The 17,647-nt window shown below is 39.5% G+C and overlaps 1 protein-coding gene across 1 annotated transcript; it reads left to right on the top strand.

Annotated features, from left to right (window-relative positions):
- The first annotated feature begins 459 nt into the window (after window positions 1–459).
- LOC101083860 (olfactory receptor 6C4-like) lies at window positions 460–1,398 on the top strand. The gene has a single exon (XM_003988904.4). It carries the CDS (start codon window positions 460–462, stop codon window positions 1,396–1,398), a length of 939 nt encoding a protein of 312 aa, XP_003988953.3.
- The last annotated feature ends 16,249 nt before the right edge of the window (window positions 1,399–17,647 follow it).

Genomic DNA, 17,647 nt, shown 5'->3' on the forward strand with positions numbered 1-17,647 from the left:
CTCCTGCACTGGAGGGTTGGGGATTGTTATCAGGCAGAGCAAAAGGATAGCAAAAGGATAGGACAGGTGCCAAATATGTGGGAGAGGACAGCAAATGAAGCAAACAGCTAAAGCATTAAGGCTGTTCTATAGTAGGAAAGGAGTTGCATAGATATGAAAGGAAAAGTAAGATTAAGAGAATAAAAATTAAAATGCAGAGCATGCATTAAGAAGACCAAGTGGCCATGTGTTGTTCTAAGGAAAGGGTCTTAGAAATAAAGCCTCCTATAAGGGAACTTTAGCAAATTTTTGAAGGGCTAGATTGAAACAAACATTCTCTTTGGGTCAGGTGGACAAAAGAATTTCCCATGAACAAATTCGATAGTAAATCCACATTCTCACTCAATATTTCTGAGATTTCCTGTCTTTCTCATCACTCATTTATCTCCTTCTCAGCTTCACAGGCAGCAAAGGTTAGCAATGAAAAACCAAACCTTTCTGACAGAATTCATTCTGCTGGGACTGTCAGACATCCCGGAGATCCAACTTGTAATCTATATATTTCTCTTCCTCACCTACATATTCAGCATCATTGGAAACCTGACAATCATCACCCTTACTCTACTGGATTCCCACCTCCAGACTCCCATGTATTTCTTCCTCCGGAATTTCTCCTTCTTAGAAATTTCCTTTACAACCACTTTTACTCCCAGGCTGCTGTTCAGCATCACAACTGGAAACAAGAGCATCAGTTTTGCTGGCTGCTTCACACAGTATTTCTTTGCCATCTTCCTCGGAGCCACAGAGTTTTACCTTCTGGCTGCCATGTCCTTTGACCGCTATGTGGCCATATGCAAACCCCTGCATTACATGACCATTATGAGCAGCAGAGTCTGCATCCAGCTGGTCCTCTGCTCTTGGTTGGCTGGATTCTTAATCATCATATCCCCAATCATCCTGACCAGTCAGCTGGATTTCTGTGCCTCCAACATGCTGAATCATTATTACTGTGACTATGGACCCCTCCTAGAAATATCTTGCTCAGACACAAGATTCCTGGAGCTGGTTGACTTTATCTTAGCAGTTGTGACCTTGGTGGTCACTCTGGTGCTGGTGATTCTCTCCTACACAAACATCATCTGGACCATTCTCAAGATCCCCTCAGCTCAGCAAAGGAAAAAGGCTTTTTCCACGTGTTCTTCCCACATGATTGTCATCTCCCTCTCTTATGGCAGCTGCATCTTCATGTACATAAAACCCTCAGCTAAAGAAGGAGTTGCCTTCAATAAGGGGATAGCTGTTCTCAATACTTCGGTTGCTCCTTTATTGAACCCATTCATTTACACCTTAAGGAACAAACAAGTAAAACAAGCCTTCAAGGATGTGACCAGAAAAATAGTGCATCTTTATTCATTTTAATGGCCTCAAAATCCGGGTGCCTGGGTGGCGCAGTCGGTTAAGCGTCCGACTTCAGCCAGGTCATGATCTCGCGGTCCGTGAGTTCGAGTCGGGCTCTGGGCTGATGGCTCAGAGCCTGGAGCCTGTTTCCGATTCTGTGTCTCCCTCTCTCTCTGCCCCTCCCCCGTTCATGCTCTGTCTCTCTCTGTCCCAAAAATAAATAAACGTTGAAAAAAAAATTTAATGGTCTCAAAATCAATAGAAATTTTGAATGAAATTCTTGAAGGTACTCCAACTGATAACTTGAGCTTCTGATATCTCTTTTTTAATGTTTTTATTTATTTTTGAGAGAGAAAGAGTGCAAATGGGGGGGGGGGGCAAAGAAAGAGGGGGACAGAGGATCCAAGGCAGGCTCTGTGCTGACAGCAGAGAGCCCGATGCATGGCACGAACTCATGAACTGTGAGATCATGACCTGAACCAAAGTCAGATGCTTAACTGACTAAGCCACCCAGGCGCCCCTGATATCTCTTTTAAAGTAATTTCTCATATGAATCGATTGTGAGCATGCATCAAAATTTTGTTTTAAATTTGCAAGCAAGAGAAAGATATTCAAAGATCCTTTTTCTGGTACATATAAGGGGGAAATTAAGGGGAAATATTAGGGGGAAATAAGAGGGGAAATTAGGAAAATAATATTTTTGGACTACATATAAAAAAGAAGAATCTGATTAAAAATTATTTTGCTTATCATAAATCGGGTGATCAGCTGAATGTTTAAGTCTTTTCCCATGAAAAGCTATTAGTCTTACCAATCACTATCAAAAAGTTGTAAGCCCATTTTTTCAGAAATTCCTCCATACTTCCCAGAAAATATTATTCATGATGTCACACACACACACACACACACACACACACACAATTATACTTCAGATCATCTTTCTCAGGTTTTCAACTATTTGCTTTCTGAAGTTTCTCCCTCTGGCAGCTCTTAAAGGTTGCCTCTTTCTGGCATCTCCTATAGAAAATACTTCCTACTGTAAAGGACAGCATGGAATTACATGATCATTCATAAGGACATTTCTGACTCATTTGAGAGCTGAAATCAGAATGATTTGGATTCCATTTAAAGGAAAAATCAGACGAAGAGATTATCTTAGGCCATGTTGACAATGATTAAAATCTATAGAAGCTGGAATGTGGCAAAGTGTGCCTGACTTTTAAAGAACACAGTAAATCCTTGGTTTTTGAGCATAATTCATTCTAGAAACATGGTTGCAATCCAAAGTACTTGTATATCAAGGTGAATTTCCCCATAAGAAATAAGGGAAACTCAGATGATTCGTTCTATAACCCAAAAATATTCATAAAAACGATTACAATACTGTAATGTAATACAATATAAAATAATCAAGAAAATACAAAATACAAAGAAAAATAAACAAATTAACCTGAACTTGCCTTTGAAAACCCTCATGGCTGGTATGAGGGAGACAAGAGAAAGGAGGGCTATTGTGTAGGACAACTTTCACTATCACTAACAGAATCACTGATACCTATTGGCTCAATGGAATCTTTTACTTTTCATGCGGCTTTAGAAGCTATCCAATGACACTTGCTTTGCCTCCTTTTGAAGATTTCGTTGAAAAGTGATATTGCATTGTCGTTAAACAGATTCATCACTCACACTGCTACAGTCTTATTCGGGTGGTGCTTTTCTACAAAATTTTTCACTGTTTCCCACATTTTACACATCTTTCTAATCTCATTTGAAGTGAGGGATTCCCCCAACTTTTTCTCCTCCTCTGCAGACAAGATCTCCTCCATAACCTCTTGCTGTTGCTCACGACGCAACAGTTGGAAGCAAAAGTCAGATGCCAGTTGTGGGCACTTTCCAAAGTTCTATAAAATCACTGATTTCTGCCCAACACTGTGGCCTGAAACTGAGCATCCAAGCATGGGAGATGATCACCCACCATCCTGCAGTAAGAGAGAGAGAAGAACCATTGGCTCAGTTGTGATCATATGACATTCTGCATCACATACTACTCATATTGCAAGACATTGCTCATTTATCAAGTTAAAATTTATTAGAAATGTTTGTCCATCTTGTGTAACACTCACAGAACAAGTTCCTCGCAATCCAAGGTCTTACTGTACATTTGTAGATGAGACTGAGGAATTTGGAAGAGTTACAGATGCTACTTAGGGAGACTTTAGGATACTATGGTCTATTAACTATCTCCACAACTTCCTGCAGTTCAAGTCCCTTGGCTGCCCCTCTGACTTTGCCAATCCTTCTGGTAAATGCTTCTGGCAGTCAAGTAGAGCCACATGGCCTCTACTCCTAAGGGCCCATTATCACCATGAAAATTAATAAGCCCAACTCTGTGACCATCTGTCCCACTATCATCCCTAGTGAATGAGTGTCATTATTGAACTTTTAGTGATGCTGATGTCCCTCTCAGCAGCATATTCCTTATGTCCTCAGTGAATGTATCCTATTGACCCTCCTGTAGAACAAATCTTCTAGTGAATCTAATGCTCTTACATCATTCCATTATGTTTACCTCCTTCAGCCTTTTTATTCCTTCCATTACCATCCTTCAGGGAAAGTCAGGTATTTCCACATCACTCAGTGTTGTTGGAAATCACTTTTTCAGGTTTTAAAAGCCACCCCAGCAGTGAAATGGGGTTGTTGCTAAGATGCGAAATCCCATATCTTGAGGATGTCAATAAATTCTTCCTCAACCAGTATTATATTCTGGGACCCTGACCAAAAAGCAATCCCAGAGACACTTTTCTGACTTGTGCCAGTACAAGCTAGCCAACTCTTTCAATTTTTCTAGTGTATATGTTCTTCCCTCCTTTGCCAAGCCCAGTATGTCCTCAGGTGGATAATACTAGCTACCAGCCTGGCATCCAGGAGAAGAACTGAGGAAGAAGCATCTGGTGCCTTATAAGAGAGAGGCCTCAGAAGCATCTTTCAGCTAACTTTTGGTAGGGAAGAGTGGGCCACCTCTACAAATCCAAATTGTTAATAGCAAGCAACAAAGTCAAAATCCTCACAAGCATTCATCCATATGTGCCTTTTCCATGTTTCCAGTACCCATGTTTTCCCCATTAGGGTCTTGAGTTTTATAACTGATCTGCCTTGGATGAGCATTGAAATGTCTCTGGAGTTCTATACTTCTAACAAGTAGATCAACATGTCACTCAACTATCTCTGCCCTTCAACTACAGTAGATAAGGGCCTCTTTGTAATTTACAACATAAGCAGACCCTCTGTCTCTCATTCATAGCCACTAACTGCTCGTTAACATCCCTTAACTCCCACTATCCCTCATCAAGGCATCAATATAACTTGGCAGTAACCAATCAACTCTACCATCTTTGTAGGCATTTATTTCCCTGTATTTTTCAAATGCCTACATCATCACATCTGCCACTGCATTCCCCTTCTCTGAGACATTTTTCCAGATCAACATCAGTGAATTTAGCAACTGAGCCACCACACTATACACAAGATATTACAAGCCCATAATGGAAGGATTTTGAAGATTATGGTGCACTGAAATTATTGATAGCAACAACAAAAACTAAATTCAGTTCAACTCCTGACTAGGATGAAAAAACCTATCATTATCTTTACAGAATAAAATACACACCCATTTCTCCACTTCTGTATATAAATACTATTTATCTCAGTCTCTACTATTTGTCTACATGTAATGTCCAACATGCAATCAAAGATTACAATACAAGGGCACCTGAATGGCTCAGTCAGTTATGCATCCAACTCTTGATTTTGGCTCAGATCATGATTTTGTGGTTCATTCGAGCCCCATGACATACTCTGCACTGACAGAACAGTACCTGCTTGGGATTCTGCCTCCCTCTCTCTCTGTCCCTACCCCCCCCCTCAAAAATAAATAAGTAAACATTTTTTAAATTATAATGCACACAAAAAATCAAGAAGAAGCAACTCATTATCAAAACACAATTTTGAACCTAACTCTGAGATGACATGTATGTTGGAATTATTAGTCAAGGACTATAAAATAATTACAATTGCTCTGTTAAAAGATTTAATGAGCAAAGTGGACAACACGCATGAACAGTTGGGAAACTTTAACAGAAAGAGAGAAAGTTTGTGTGTGTGTGTGTGTGTTTGTTTAGCATAATGGAACGCTAGCACTAACATATACGTGAACAAAAATAAAAAACTCTGTAATGGGTTCATAAGCCTACTGGACACAGTTTAGGAAAGAATCGGTGAAAGTGAATACAAGTCAACAGAAATTATCCAAATTAACTACAAAGAGAAAAAAGTATGGGAAAAAAAGTAGACCATTTCAGAGCAATGGCCAATATAAAACACTCAAAAATATGTGCAATAGAACTCCCAAAAGAAAAGAGAAAATTGGGCAGAAAGAAATATCTGAAGTGATGTCAGGTAATTTTCCAATCGTAATGAAAGAAAACAAAACACAGACCCAAGAAAACCAGAGAACCCATTGCAGAATATCAGGATGAATGATACACACAAACATCTCTCTCCCCCCCCTCACACACACACACACACACACACACACACACACTTAGATATATCATATAAAACTTACAAAAACCAAAACAAGAATATGTGATGAAATCATTCCAAGAAAAAACAAACTACTCATTAAAAAAAACAAGCATGAGAATTTCAGTAGATTTCTCAAAAGAAATTATTCCACCCGGAAGACAATGGTATGGCAGCTTTAAAATACTGGGAAGAATTCTATTGACCTAGAATTCTATGCCCAGTGAAAATATCTTTCAAAAATTAAGGCAAAATAAGGAATCTTCAAAGAAAAAAAAAGGCAAATCAAAACTACAATGAGATATCATCTTTCACTTGTCAGAATGGCTAAAATAAAAAACACAAGAAACAACAAGTCTTGGCAAGGATATGGAGAAAAGGGAACACTCATGCACCATTAGTGGAAATTCCACAGTGGTGTGGCTGCTGTGGAAAGCAGCATGGAGATTCCTCAAAAAGTTAAAAATAGAACTACCTTATGATCCAACAATTGCACTCCTGGGTATTTACCCAAAGAATACAAGAACACTGAATAAAAGGAATAAATATAGGGATGTCTGGGGGGCTCAGTCAGTTAAATGTCTGACTCTTGGTTTTGGCTCAGGTCATGATCTTGCAGTTCATGGGTTCAAGCCTCCCTTTGGGCTCTGTGCTGAGATAACAGCATTTACTCTCTCTTCCTCTCTCTCTGTCCCTTCCCTGCTTGTGTCCTCTCTTTCTTCCTCTCTCTCTCTCTCAAAAATAAATAAATGAACTTTAAAAAAAGGAATACATGCACCCCTATGTTTATAGCACCATTATTTACAATAGCCAAGATATGGAAACAGCCCAAGTATCCATCAATTGATGAATGGATAAAGAAGATGTGTGATACACACACACACACACACACACACACACGCACACACACACACAAGAGAGAACATTTATTCAGCCATTAAAAAGAATGAAATCTTGTCATTTGCAATGACATAGCTGGAGCTAAGCAAAATAAGTCAGTCAGACAAAGACAAATACCAATGATTTCACCCATATGTGGAATTTAAGAAACAAAACAAACAAGCAAAGGGGGAAGGAAGGAAGGAAGGAAGGAAGGAAGGAAGGAAGGAAGGGAAAAATCAAGACACAGACTCTTAACCATAGAGAACAGACCAATGGCTACCAGAGGAGGTGGGTGGAGGGATGGGTTAAATAGGTGATGGGGATTAAGAAATGCACTTGTGACGGGGCGCCTGGGTGGCTCAGTCAGTTAACCGGCCGACTTCAGCTCAGGTCATGATCTCACAGTCCTTGAGTTCGAGCCCCGTGTCGGGCTCTGTGCTGACAGCTCAGAGCCTGGAGCCTGTTTCAGATTCTGTGTCTCCCTCTCTCTGACCCTCCCCTGTTCATGCTCTGTCTCTCCCTGTCTCAAAAATAAATAAAACGTTAAAAAAATTTAAAAAAAGAAAAGAAATGCACTTGTGATGAGCACAGAGTGATGTATGGAGGTGTTGAATTACTGTATTCTACACCACCTGAAACTCATATAACACTTTATATTAACTAACTGGAATTAAAATAAAAGCTTTTTTAAAAAAAAAGTTGACAGAAAATGCCGTGGAGTTATTTCTAGACAGTGTATTGTAAGTCCTAGAGGGTGAATGGGGTAATAGATAAAATGTCAGCAATGTTCTGATCTCAAGGCTATTGAATGCAATAGCATTATGAGATACAGAGCTCCATGATCCCCAAAAAAACAGCTTATACACAACACTTTCTGTAACTCCCTGACATTCCTTGAAACCACACGCACTCCCTTCATGCCTTCATGTAGCCACCAGATATATGTCTGGCTAATGTCTAAAGATCCTTTGTGTTATGGTCTTTCATCCATTTTAATTTTATTTTTGTGTATGGCATAAGAAAGTGGTGTATGGTGTAAGAAAGTGGTCCAGTTTCATTCTTCTGCACGCTGCTGTCCAGTTTCCCCAACACCATTTGCTGAAGAGACTGTCTTTTTTCCATTGGATATTCTTTCCTGTTTTGTCAAAGATTAGTTGGCCATAGAGTTGTGAGTCAATTTTTGGATTTCTATTCTGTTCCATATATCTATGTGTCTGTTTTTGTGCCAGCACCATACCATCTTGATGATTTGTAAGATAGCTTGAAATTCAAAATCGTGATGCCTACAGTTTTGTTTTCTTTTTCAAAGTTTCTCTGGCCATTCAGAGTCTTTTGTGGCTCCATACAAATTTTGGGGTTGTTTCTTCTAGTTCTGAGAAAATGTTGTTGGTATTATGACAGATATTGCATTAAATGTGTAGATTGCTTTGGGCAGTATAGACATTTTAACAATGTTTGCTCTTCCAATCCATGAGCATGGGATGCTTCCACAGAGCACACATTTTTCAGAATACACATGGAACATTCTCCATAAGATCACATATTAGGTCACATATTAGGCTCAACAAATACAAAAAGAATGAAATCATACCATGCACCTTTTTTGACCACAACACTATGACACTAGAAGTCAACCACAAGAAAAAATCTGGAAAGACCACAAATACATGGAAGTTAAACAACATGCTACTAAACAATGAATGAATCAACAAGGAAATAAAAAAATAAATGATATGAATACATGGAAACAAATGAAAATGAAAACAAAACAGTCCAAAACCTTTGGGATGCGGCAAAAGTGGTCCTAAGAGGGAAGTATATACTAATACAGGTCTAACTCAGGAAGCAAGAAAAATATCAAATAAACCACCTAACCTTACTCCTGAAGGAGCTAGAAAAGAACAACAAATGAAGCCTAAAGACAGAAGAAGCAAGGAAATAATAAAGATTAGAGCAGAAATAAATGATATAGAAACTAAAAAATATAGAACAAATCAAAAAGGGAACTAGTTCTTTGAAAAAATTAATAAAATTGATAACTTCTAGCGTGACTCATCAAAAAGAAAAGAGGAAGGACCCAAATATATAAAATCATAATTAAGAGAGGAGAAATCATAACCAACACCACAGAAATACAATTATAAGAGAATATTGTAGGGGTGCCTGGGTGGCTCAGTTGGTTGGGTGGCCGACTACAGCTCAGGTCATGATCTCGCAGTCTGTGAGTTCGAGCCCCGCATCGGGTTCTGTCCTGAGAGCTTAGAGCCTGGAGCCTGCTTCCGATTCTGTGTCTCCCTCTCTCTCTGCCCCTTCCCTGCTTGCTGTCAGATATTCTCTCTCTCTCTCTCTCTCTCTCTCTCTCTCTCTCTCTCTCTCTCTCTCTCAAAAATAATAAACAATAAAAAAAACTTTAAAAGAGAGAATATTGTAATAAACTACATGCCAACAAATTGGACAACCTAGAAGAAATGGACAAGTTCCTAGAAACATATATACTACCAAAAGTGAAACAAAAAGAAATAGAAAACCTGAACAGACCAATAACCAGCAACAAAATTGAATCAGTAATCAAAAAACTCCAAACAAACAAAAGTCCAGCACCAAACGGCTGCAAAGGCAAATGTACCAAAAATGTACCAAACGTTTAAAGAAAAATTAATACCTAATTCTTCTCAAACTATTCCAAAAAATACAAGAGGAAGGAAAAAATCCAAATCATTCTATGAAGCCAGCATTACCCTAATTCCAAAAACAGATAAAAACACTATGGGAAAAGGGAATTACAGGCCAAAATCTCTGACGAATCTATTTGCAAAATTCTAGCACACCAAATCCAACAATACATTACAAAAAATCATTCACCACAATCAAAGGAGATTCATTCCTGGGTTGCAAGTGGGGTTCAATACTCACAAATCAATCATCATGACACATGAGTTTGAGCCCCACTTTGGATTAGCTTGAGTCCTGCTTTGGGCAAAAAACATGAGCCCTGCTTTGGGTGAGCCCCACTTGTCTCTCTCTCTCTCTCTCTCTGCCCCTCACTCACTTGCACCCCCTTTCTCTCTCAAAAAAAAATGTCTAAACTACCCAAACCAATCTACCCATTTAATGCAATCCCTATCAAAATACCAACAACATTTTTCTCAGAGCGAGAACAATCATTCCTAAAATTTGAATGGAACCACAAAAGACCCCAAAGAGCCAAAGCAACCTTGAAAAAGGAAACCAAATCCAGAGACTGGGAGGAGGGAGATTTTGGGGAGTGTTTATTAAAGGGTAATGGGGGCACCTGGATGGCTCAGTCAGTTGAGAGTCCGACTTCGGCTCAGGTCATTATCTCACAGTTCATGAGTTCAAACCCCACGTCAGGCTCTCTGTGCTGACAGCTCGGAACATGGAGCCTGCTTTGGATTCTGTGTCTCCCTCTCTCTCTGCCCCTAACCCACTCGCATCCTGTCTCTGTCTCTCTCAAAAATAAATAAACATTTAAAAAAATGTAAGGGTAAATGGTTTCATGTTGTAGGAGATGAATTAGTCCTAGAGATCTACTATACAGTATAGTACCAACAGTGAACAATATTTAAAAATTTGTTAAAAGAGCAGTTCTTATGTTAAATACTCTTATCACAAGCAAAAAAATAAAAACAGGGAGAGAAGGGTACTTTTAGAGGTGACAGTTAGGCTTACTGCACTGTTCATGGTGACTTTTCCTAGTATATACTTCAAACTCATCAAGATGAATACATTACATACATATAACATTTTTGTATGTCAATCATACCTCAACATAAATAAATAAGTATACATACATACATACATACATAATAAACTGCCACCTTAGAATCTATATTCAATTAAGGTATCCTAAAAAACTAAAGATTATTATTTCTGGTTCCAGCAAAGATGAAGTAGAAGCATTCCTCACAGATATTACAACTAAAAAACCTGGAGAGAACACAAGCAAGCATAAGAAGGCTGTGAAAGAAGGAAGACTACCTAGGGACCTCAAGAACTGAGGAACAACATGCCAGTGAGACTCCTGGGTTTTCTATCAACTCTCATATATCCCAGATAGAGAACTTAAGAAGCTTTCAATCCAGAACCATCAACAGGCACAAAAATATAAAAACTCCCCAAAAAGGCTATTTCTCCTAACCAAAGGACCAGGAGAAAGATGAGCTAACAATGGAGAACCTCTGGGGAATAGCTTCCCTACTCCAGTGAAACACCAACAGAAAAAATATACACCCCAACCTTTGCAGCTTCAGCAGAACCAGACAGGGAGTTGATTTTCAATTCCGCCTTCCCACCCTGCATAAGTGGTATTGCAATGATTTCCCACACCTAGCAATGTTGGCTGGTCTCAGAAGATAGCTATCTTCCATCTCATAACTGGCTGTAGCAGGTGGTTCTCTAATTCCTCCATCAAATAGTATCAGCAGGGCCAAAAGTGGAGTAGATCATCCATCCCCTACACAATGAAAGCATCTCACTCTGCTTTCCCAGGCAGGATGCTCTCAGTGGGCTGAGTGGGAAGCTGATCTTTCATTCTCATCCAGTGGAAATAGGGAATGCTTCAACTTCCTCTGCAGAGTAGTATCAGCAGGTCCAGTGTTGAGCCAGCCTCCACTCCCACCTGGAGGTGGTGTCATTTGAAGCTACATTCTACTTTCTTCCACCCTTGCTGTCATTGGGGTCCAAGGGGAACTGAAACTCCACACCAACCTGAGAGCAACAAGACTGAATGAGGCAGTACTAAATAGGACTAGTCAACACTCTGGCCCTCTACAGTGTGAGGCCAGTGGGGAGTTAAGCCTCCACTCCCATCTGGCATTAACAAGTCAGAATGATGTTGTGTGAGGCAGAGGTAGTGTGAGCTCTTCTTCTTCCCTGTGTGAGGCAGAGGTAGTGTGAGCTCTTCTTCTTCTTCCCTGTATGAACAGGGCCCAGTGGAGAGCTGACCCTCCACCTCTACCTACCACCAATGATATGGAATGAAGTGGTGTGATATGGGCTAGTTGGCCTCCCCACTCACCCACTTCCCCTGGCCAGCAAAGATTAGCATGGAACTAAGAAGCCTGACTCTGCAGCAATGAAGTGGTATGAGTCAGATCTCTGTTTGCCTCTCCCTGATGATAGCAGGGTCTAGTGATGGGGTTAACTGTACAGTTCCACTTAAAGGCAAAAAGACAGTGTGAATCAGCACCCTACTTTCAGTGTGAAGGTGTCATCAAGGCTGAGAAGGAAGCTGAACTTCCACTCCACCCTACCCATCTGCAATGAGGCAGCATGAGTAGCGTGTTCATTTTTTTCAGGATGGCTTTTTTCAGGTTGGCAGGGCTCAGCAAGAGGCTGAACATACGCAATCACATGCCTTTGTCTTCACCTCATCAAAGAGACCAACTGCTAAAAAAATAAATAAATAAAATAGTATGTAGGGTTCAGAATATTATTTAAAAAATATCAAAAATACAATCCAAAATTGTTCATCACACAAAGAACCAGAAATACCACAATTTGAATGAAAAAGACAATTAATAGATGCCAACACTGGGATGAATCAAATTTCAGAATTATCTCATATGGATTTTAAAGCACCCATTATAAAAATGCTTCTCTTAATTGTGGTTTCTCTTAAATAAATGAAAACACAGAAACTCTCAAAAAGAAATTAAAGTTATTAAAAGGAACCAAACAGAAATTATAAAACTTTAAACACAATAACAGAAATTTTGAATACTCACTGGATGACCTCATGACTGAAGATACAATCAGTGAACTAGAGACAGATCAGTAGCATTTACCCAACTGGAACAAAAGAGAGTAAATACTTTTTTTTTAATGAACAAAGCTAGTCAGTTGAGCCTCCAACTTCTGCTCGGTCATGATCTCATGGTTCATAAGTTTGAGCCCCACATTCGAGATGCTGTCAGTGTGGAGCCTGATTTGTATCCTGGGTCCCCCCCTCTCTCTCTCTCCCCCTTCTCTGCTCATGCTCTCTTTCTCAAAAATAAACATTTTTTTAAAAATGAACAAAGCCAATTATGACCAAGATACTAGCAAATTGAATTCAACAGTACATGAAAAGAATTATTCACCATGAACAAGTGAGATTTATTCCTGGGTTGCAGGGCTGGTTCAATATTCACAAATCAATCAACATGATACACCATATTAATAAAAGAAAGGATAAGAACCATATGATCCTGTAAATAGATGCAGAAAAAGCATTTTACAAAAATAACATCCATTCTTGATAAAGACATAGGTGGCAGGGGCACCTGGGTGGCTCTGTTGGTTGGGCATCTGACATCAACTCAGGTCATGATCTCACAATTCATGACTTCGAGCCCTGCATCAGGTTCTGTGTTGACAGCTCAGAGTCTGGAGCCTGCTTCAGATTCTGTGTCTCCCTCTCTCTCTGACCATTCTCTGCTCACATTCTATTTGTCTCTATTTCAAAAATAAATAAATGTTAAAAAATTTTTAAAAACCCTAAATAAACTAGGGATAGATGGAACATACCTCAACATCATAAAGGCCATATACAGCTAACATACAGACCCACAGCTAATATCATCCTCAATGGGGGAAAACTGAGAGCATTTCCCCTACCATCAGGAACAAGACAAGGATGCCCACTCTCACCATTACTATTTAACATAGTACTTGAAGTCTTATCCTCCATAATCAGACAAGAAAAAGAAATAAATGTTGGGGCACCTGGGTGGCTCAGTTGGTTAAACATCCAACTTTGGCTCAGTTCATGATCTCACAGTTAGTGAGATTCAGCCCCATATCAGGCTCTGCACTGAAAATGTGGAGCCATCTTGGGATTCTCTCTCTCTCTGCCTCTCTCTCTCCCTCTCTATAAATAAATAAACTTTTTCAAAAAAAAATCTTTGAAAAATACAGAGGGCATACAAATCAACAACGAAGAAGTCAAATTTTCACTATTTGCAGATGACATGATACTGTATGTAGAAAACCCAAATGAATCCACCAAAACATTGCTACAACTAATACATGAATTCAGCAGAGTTGCAGGGTACAAAATCAACATGCAGAAAACTGCTGCATTTCTATACAACAATAACAAAGCAGCAGAAAAAGAAATCAAGAAATAAATCCCATATACAATTGCACTAAAAACAGTAAGACCTTAAATATAAACCTAATTAAAGAGGTAAAAGATCTGTACTCTGAAAACTATACAAGACTTATGAAAGATATCAAAGAGGATACAAAGAAATGGAAAGGCATTCCATGCTCATGGATTGGAAAAACATTGTTAAAATTTCTATACTACCCAAAACAATCTACACATTTAATACAATCGTTATCAAAATACCAACAGCATTGTTTCTTAGAGCTAGTACAAACCATCCTCAAATGTGTGTGGAACCACAAAAGGCCCCAAGTAGCCAAAGTAATTCTGAAAAGAAAAACAAGGGAGGGGCCAGCAGAACAGCATGTAAGGTTTTTTTTCATCTCTCATCCCTGAAATGCAGCCAGATCAACACTAAACCATCTTGCACACCTAGAAAACTGATTTGAGGATTAACACAACAATCTACACAACCTGAACCACAGAACTCAGCAGGTATGCAGCATGGAGAGGTGAACTGGAGGAGAGAGAAGCCACAGAGGGCAGGGAGCTGTTTTTGCTTGTGGAGAAAAAGCAGAGATGGGGGGAGAGTATGGGAAAAGCACCCCCCCCCAAAAAAAAGCAGTTGGAGAGAAAGTGGGAAAGTAGAAAGAGCCACAGAGACTAAACAAGGAGAAAGGAGAAAGGAGAGGATTTAAATTCCAGTAAGACTCCATAAACAGGGAGAGTGCAGTCTAAAACTCCACAGCTTGATACCTGGTGGTGCTCTGTGGGAAGGGTGAATCCCCAGGAGCAAAGAGCAAGGTCTGAGGGGTCCTTGGGCCACCTGGGGAGAAGCGGTTCCCCTGCTGGGAGGACTTTTGGTAGAGGCCATGCAGCAACCCCAAGGCAAAGGTCCCAGCGGACCCCAAAGAACAACCACATTTGCTGGCGTTGGAACAAGGACATTAAGGGTAAAGCTTGGTGCCAGATGTGTGTTGTGATTTTCCATAAACCCTGAAATTCTGCAGCTAGAAGATCGTGCGAACTTTTTCTGGGGCGGGCTGGCACCCAGCTGCAGTCTCTGGGCATCAGCAGCAGCACAGTCTCACGAACTTTCCCGGAAGTGGGCTGGCACCTGGCCATTGCTCAGCGGGACTCTCCTCCTGAAGGTCTGAGCATGTCAAAGCTGCAGTCCCTCAGAAGTGAGGGGTCAGGAAACACAGCCCCATTTGGGATAAAACTCAGGAGACAGGTGCCACCACGCAGCCTGATGGCTTGATCACAGACAGTGTAGAAGCAGGGAGTGTAGGGAAGCCAGAGACAAAGGTGTGGGTGCTTGGCTGCCAGTCGTGGAGAGCACAAAGTTCTGATACTAGACTGGGTAGCTGGGTGACGCCATTTTCACCCTCCCACACATGTGCATACATACCTACACAAGCCACAGCAATTTGCCCCAGTATGCTAAGCAGCCCATCTAGTGAAGGACAGAGCCATTACACTAAACCCCGCCCAAATGGGCCAAGAGGGCTCTTCACAAACACGTCTCTCCACCTGCTTAGTTTATGGAGATAAAGTGCTTCATAGCTTGACTTCTACAGGAAACCAGATGTAATTTCAATCAGACTTCATTCTGTTCACTGGTCCTTTTATTCAATTTCTTTTCCTTTTTATTTTCTTATACTTGGATACAGAAAGAAAAAAACCGTTTTTATTTTCATTTTTATAAACAGATTTTTCTTTAATTATTTTCTACTATATTTTTTACTTTTTTGTAAATGTTTAAAATTCTATTTTACTTTCATGATTCATTTAATTCTATTTTATTGTGTTCATTTTTCAAATTTTCAAACGTTTTCCTTTTTTTGCTTTCTTCTTTTTTTCTTTTTCTTTCTTTCTGTAATCTATCAAGCTTCTTTCAACAACCAGACCAAAACACACCTAGGATCTAGCATCCATTATTTGATTTCTTTGTGTTGTTTTTAGTTTTTTAATTTTAATTTTTTTTACTTTATTAATTCCTTTTCTTACTCCAAAATGATGAAATGAAGGAATTCACCCCAAAAGAAAGAACAAGAAAAAATGACAGCCAGGGACTTGACACAGATACAAGCAAGATGTCTGAACCAGAATTTAGAATCACAATAATAATACTAGATGGTATTGAAAACAGATTAGAATCCCTGTCTGTGGAGATGAAAGAAGTAAAAGCTAGTCAGGGAGAAATAAAAAATGTTATAACTGAGCTGCATTCTCGAATGGTGCTATGGCAACAAGGATGGATGAGGCAGAGCAGCAAATCAATGAGACAGAGGATAAATCTATGGAAAATAATGAAGCAGAAAAAAAGAGGGAGACTAAGGCAAAAAAGCACGAAATAAAAATTAGAGAACTTAGTGACTCATTAAAAAGGAGTAACATCAGAATCATAGGGGTCCCAGAAGATGAAGAGAGAGAAAAAGGGGTAGAAAATTTATGTGAGCAAATCATAGCAGAAAAACTTTCTAACCTGAGGAAAGAAAAAAACATCAAAATCCAGGAAGCACAAAGGGTTCCCATTAGATTCAACAAAAACCGACCATGAACAAGGCATATCATAGTCAAATTCACAAAATACTCAGGCAAGGAGAGAATCATGAAAGCAGCAAGGGAAAAAAATGTCCTTAACCTACAAGGGAAGACAGATCAGGTTCACAGCAGACCTATCCACAGAAACTTGGCAGGCCAGAAAGGAGTGGCAGAATATATTCAATGTGCTGAATCAGAAAAATATGCAGCCAAGAAGTCTTTATCCAGCAAGGCTGTCATTCAAAACAGAAGGAGAAATAAAAAGTTTCTCAGACAAATAAAAATTAAAGGAGTTCATGACCACTAAACTAGCCCTGCCAGAAATTTTAAGGGGGACTCTCTGAGGGGAGAAAAGATGGAAAAAAAAAAAAAAAGACCAAGAGCAACAAAGACTAGAAAAGACCAGAGAACACCACCAGAAACTCCAACTATACAGGCAACATAATGGCAATAAAGTCATATCTTTCAGTACTCACTCTAATGTCAATGGTCTAAATGCTCCAATCAAAGGTTATAGGGTAACGGAATGAATAAGAACACAAAATCCATCTATATGCTGTTTACAAGTGACCCATTTTAGACTTAAAGACACCTTCATATTAAAAGTAAGGGGATGGAGAACCATCTATCATGCTAATGGTCACCAAAAGACAGCCGGACTAGCCATACTTATATCAGACAACCTAGATTTTTAAATAAAGACTGTAACAAGAGATAAAGAAGGGCATTATATCATAATTAAGGGGTCTATCCACCAAGAAGAACTAACAATTGTAAACATTTATGCACCAAACAAGAGAGCACCCAAATATATAAATCAATTAATCACAAATATAAAGAAACTCATTGAGAGTAATACCATAATAGTAGGGGACTTCAACATCCCACTTACAGCAATGCACAGATCATCTAAACAGAAAATCAACAAGGAAACAATGGCTTTGAATGAGACACTGCACCAGATGGACTTAACAGTTATATTCAGAACATTTATCCTAAAGCTGCAGAATACACATTCTTCTCGAGTGCACATGGAACATTCTCCAGGATAGATCACATGCTGGGACATAAATCAGCCCTCAATAAGTATAAAAAGATCAAGATCATACCATGCATATTTTCAGACCACAATGCTATGAAACTCAAAAT

This window comes from Felis catus, chromosome B4, assembly GCF_018350175.1.
Source record: "Felis catus isolate Fca126 chromosome B4, F.catus_Fca126_mat1.0, whole genome shotgun sequence".
NCBI classification, from domain to species: Eukaryota; Metazoa; Chordata; class Mammalia; order Carnivora; family Felidae; genus Felis; species Felis catus.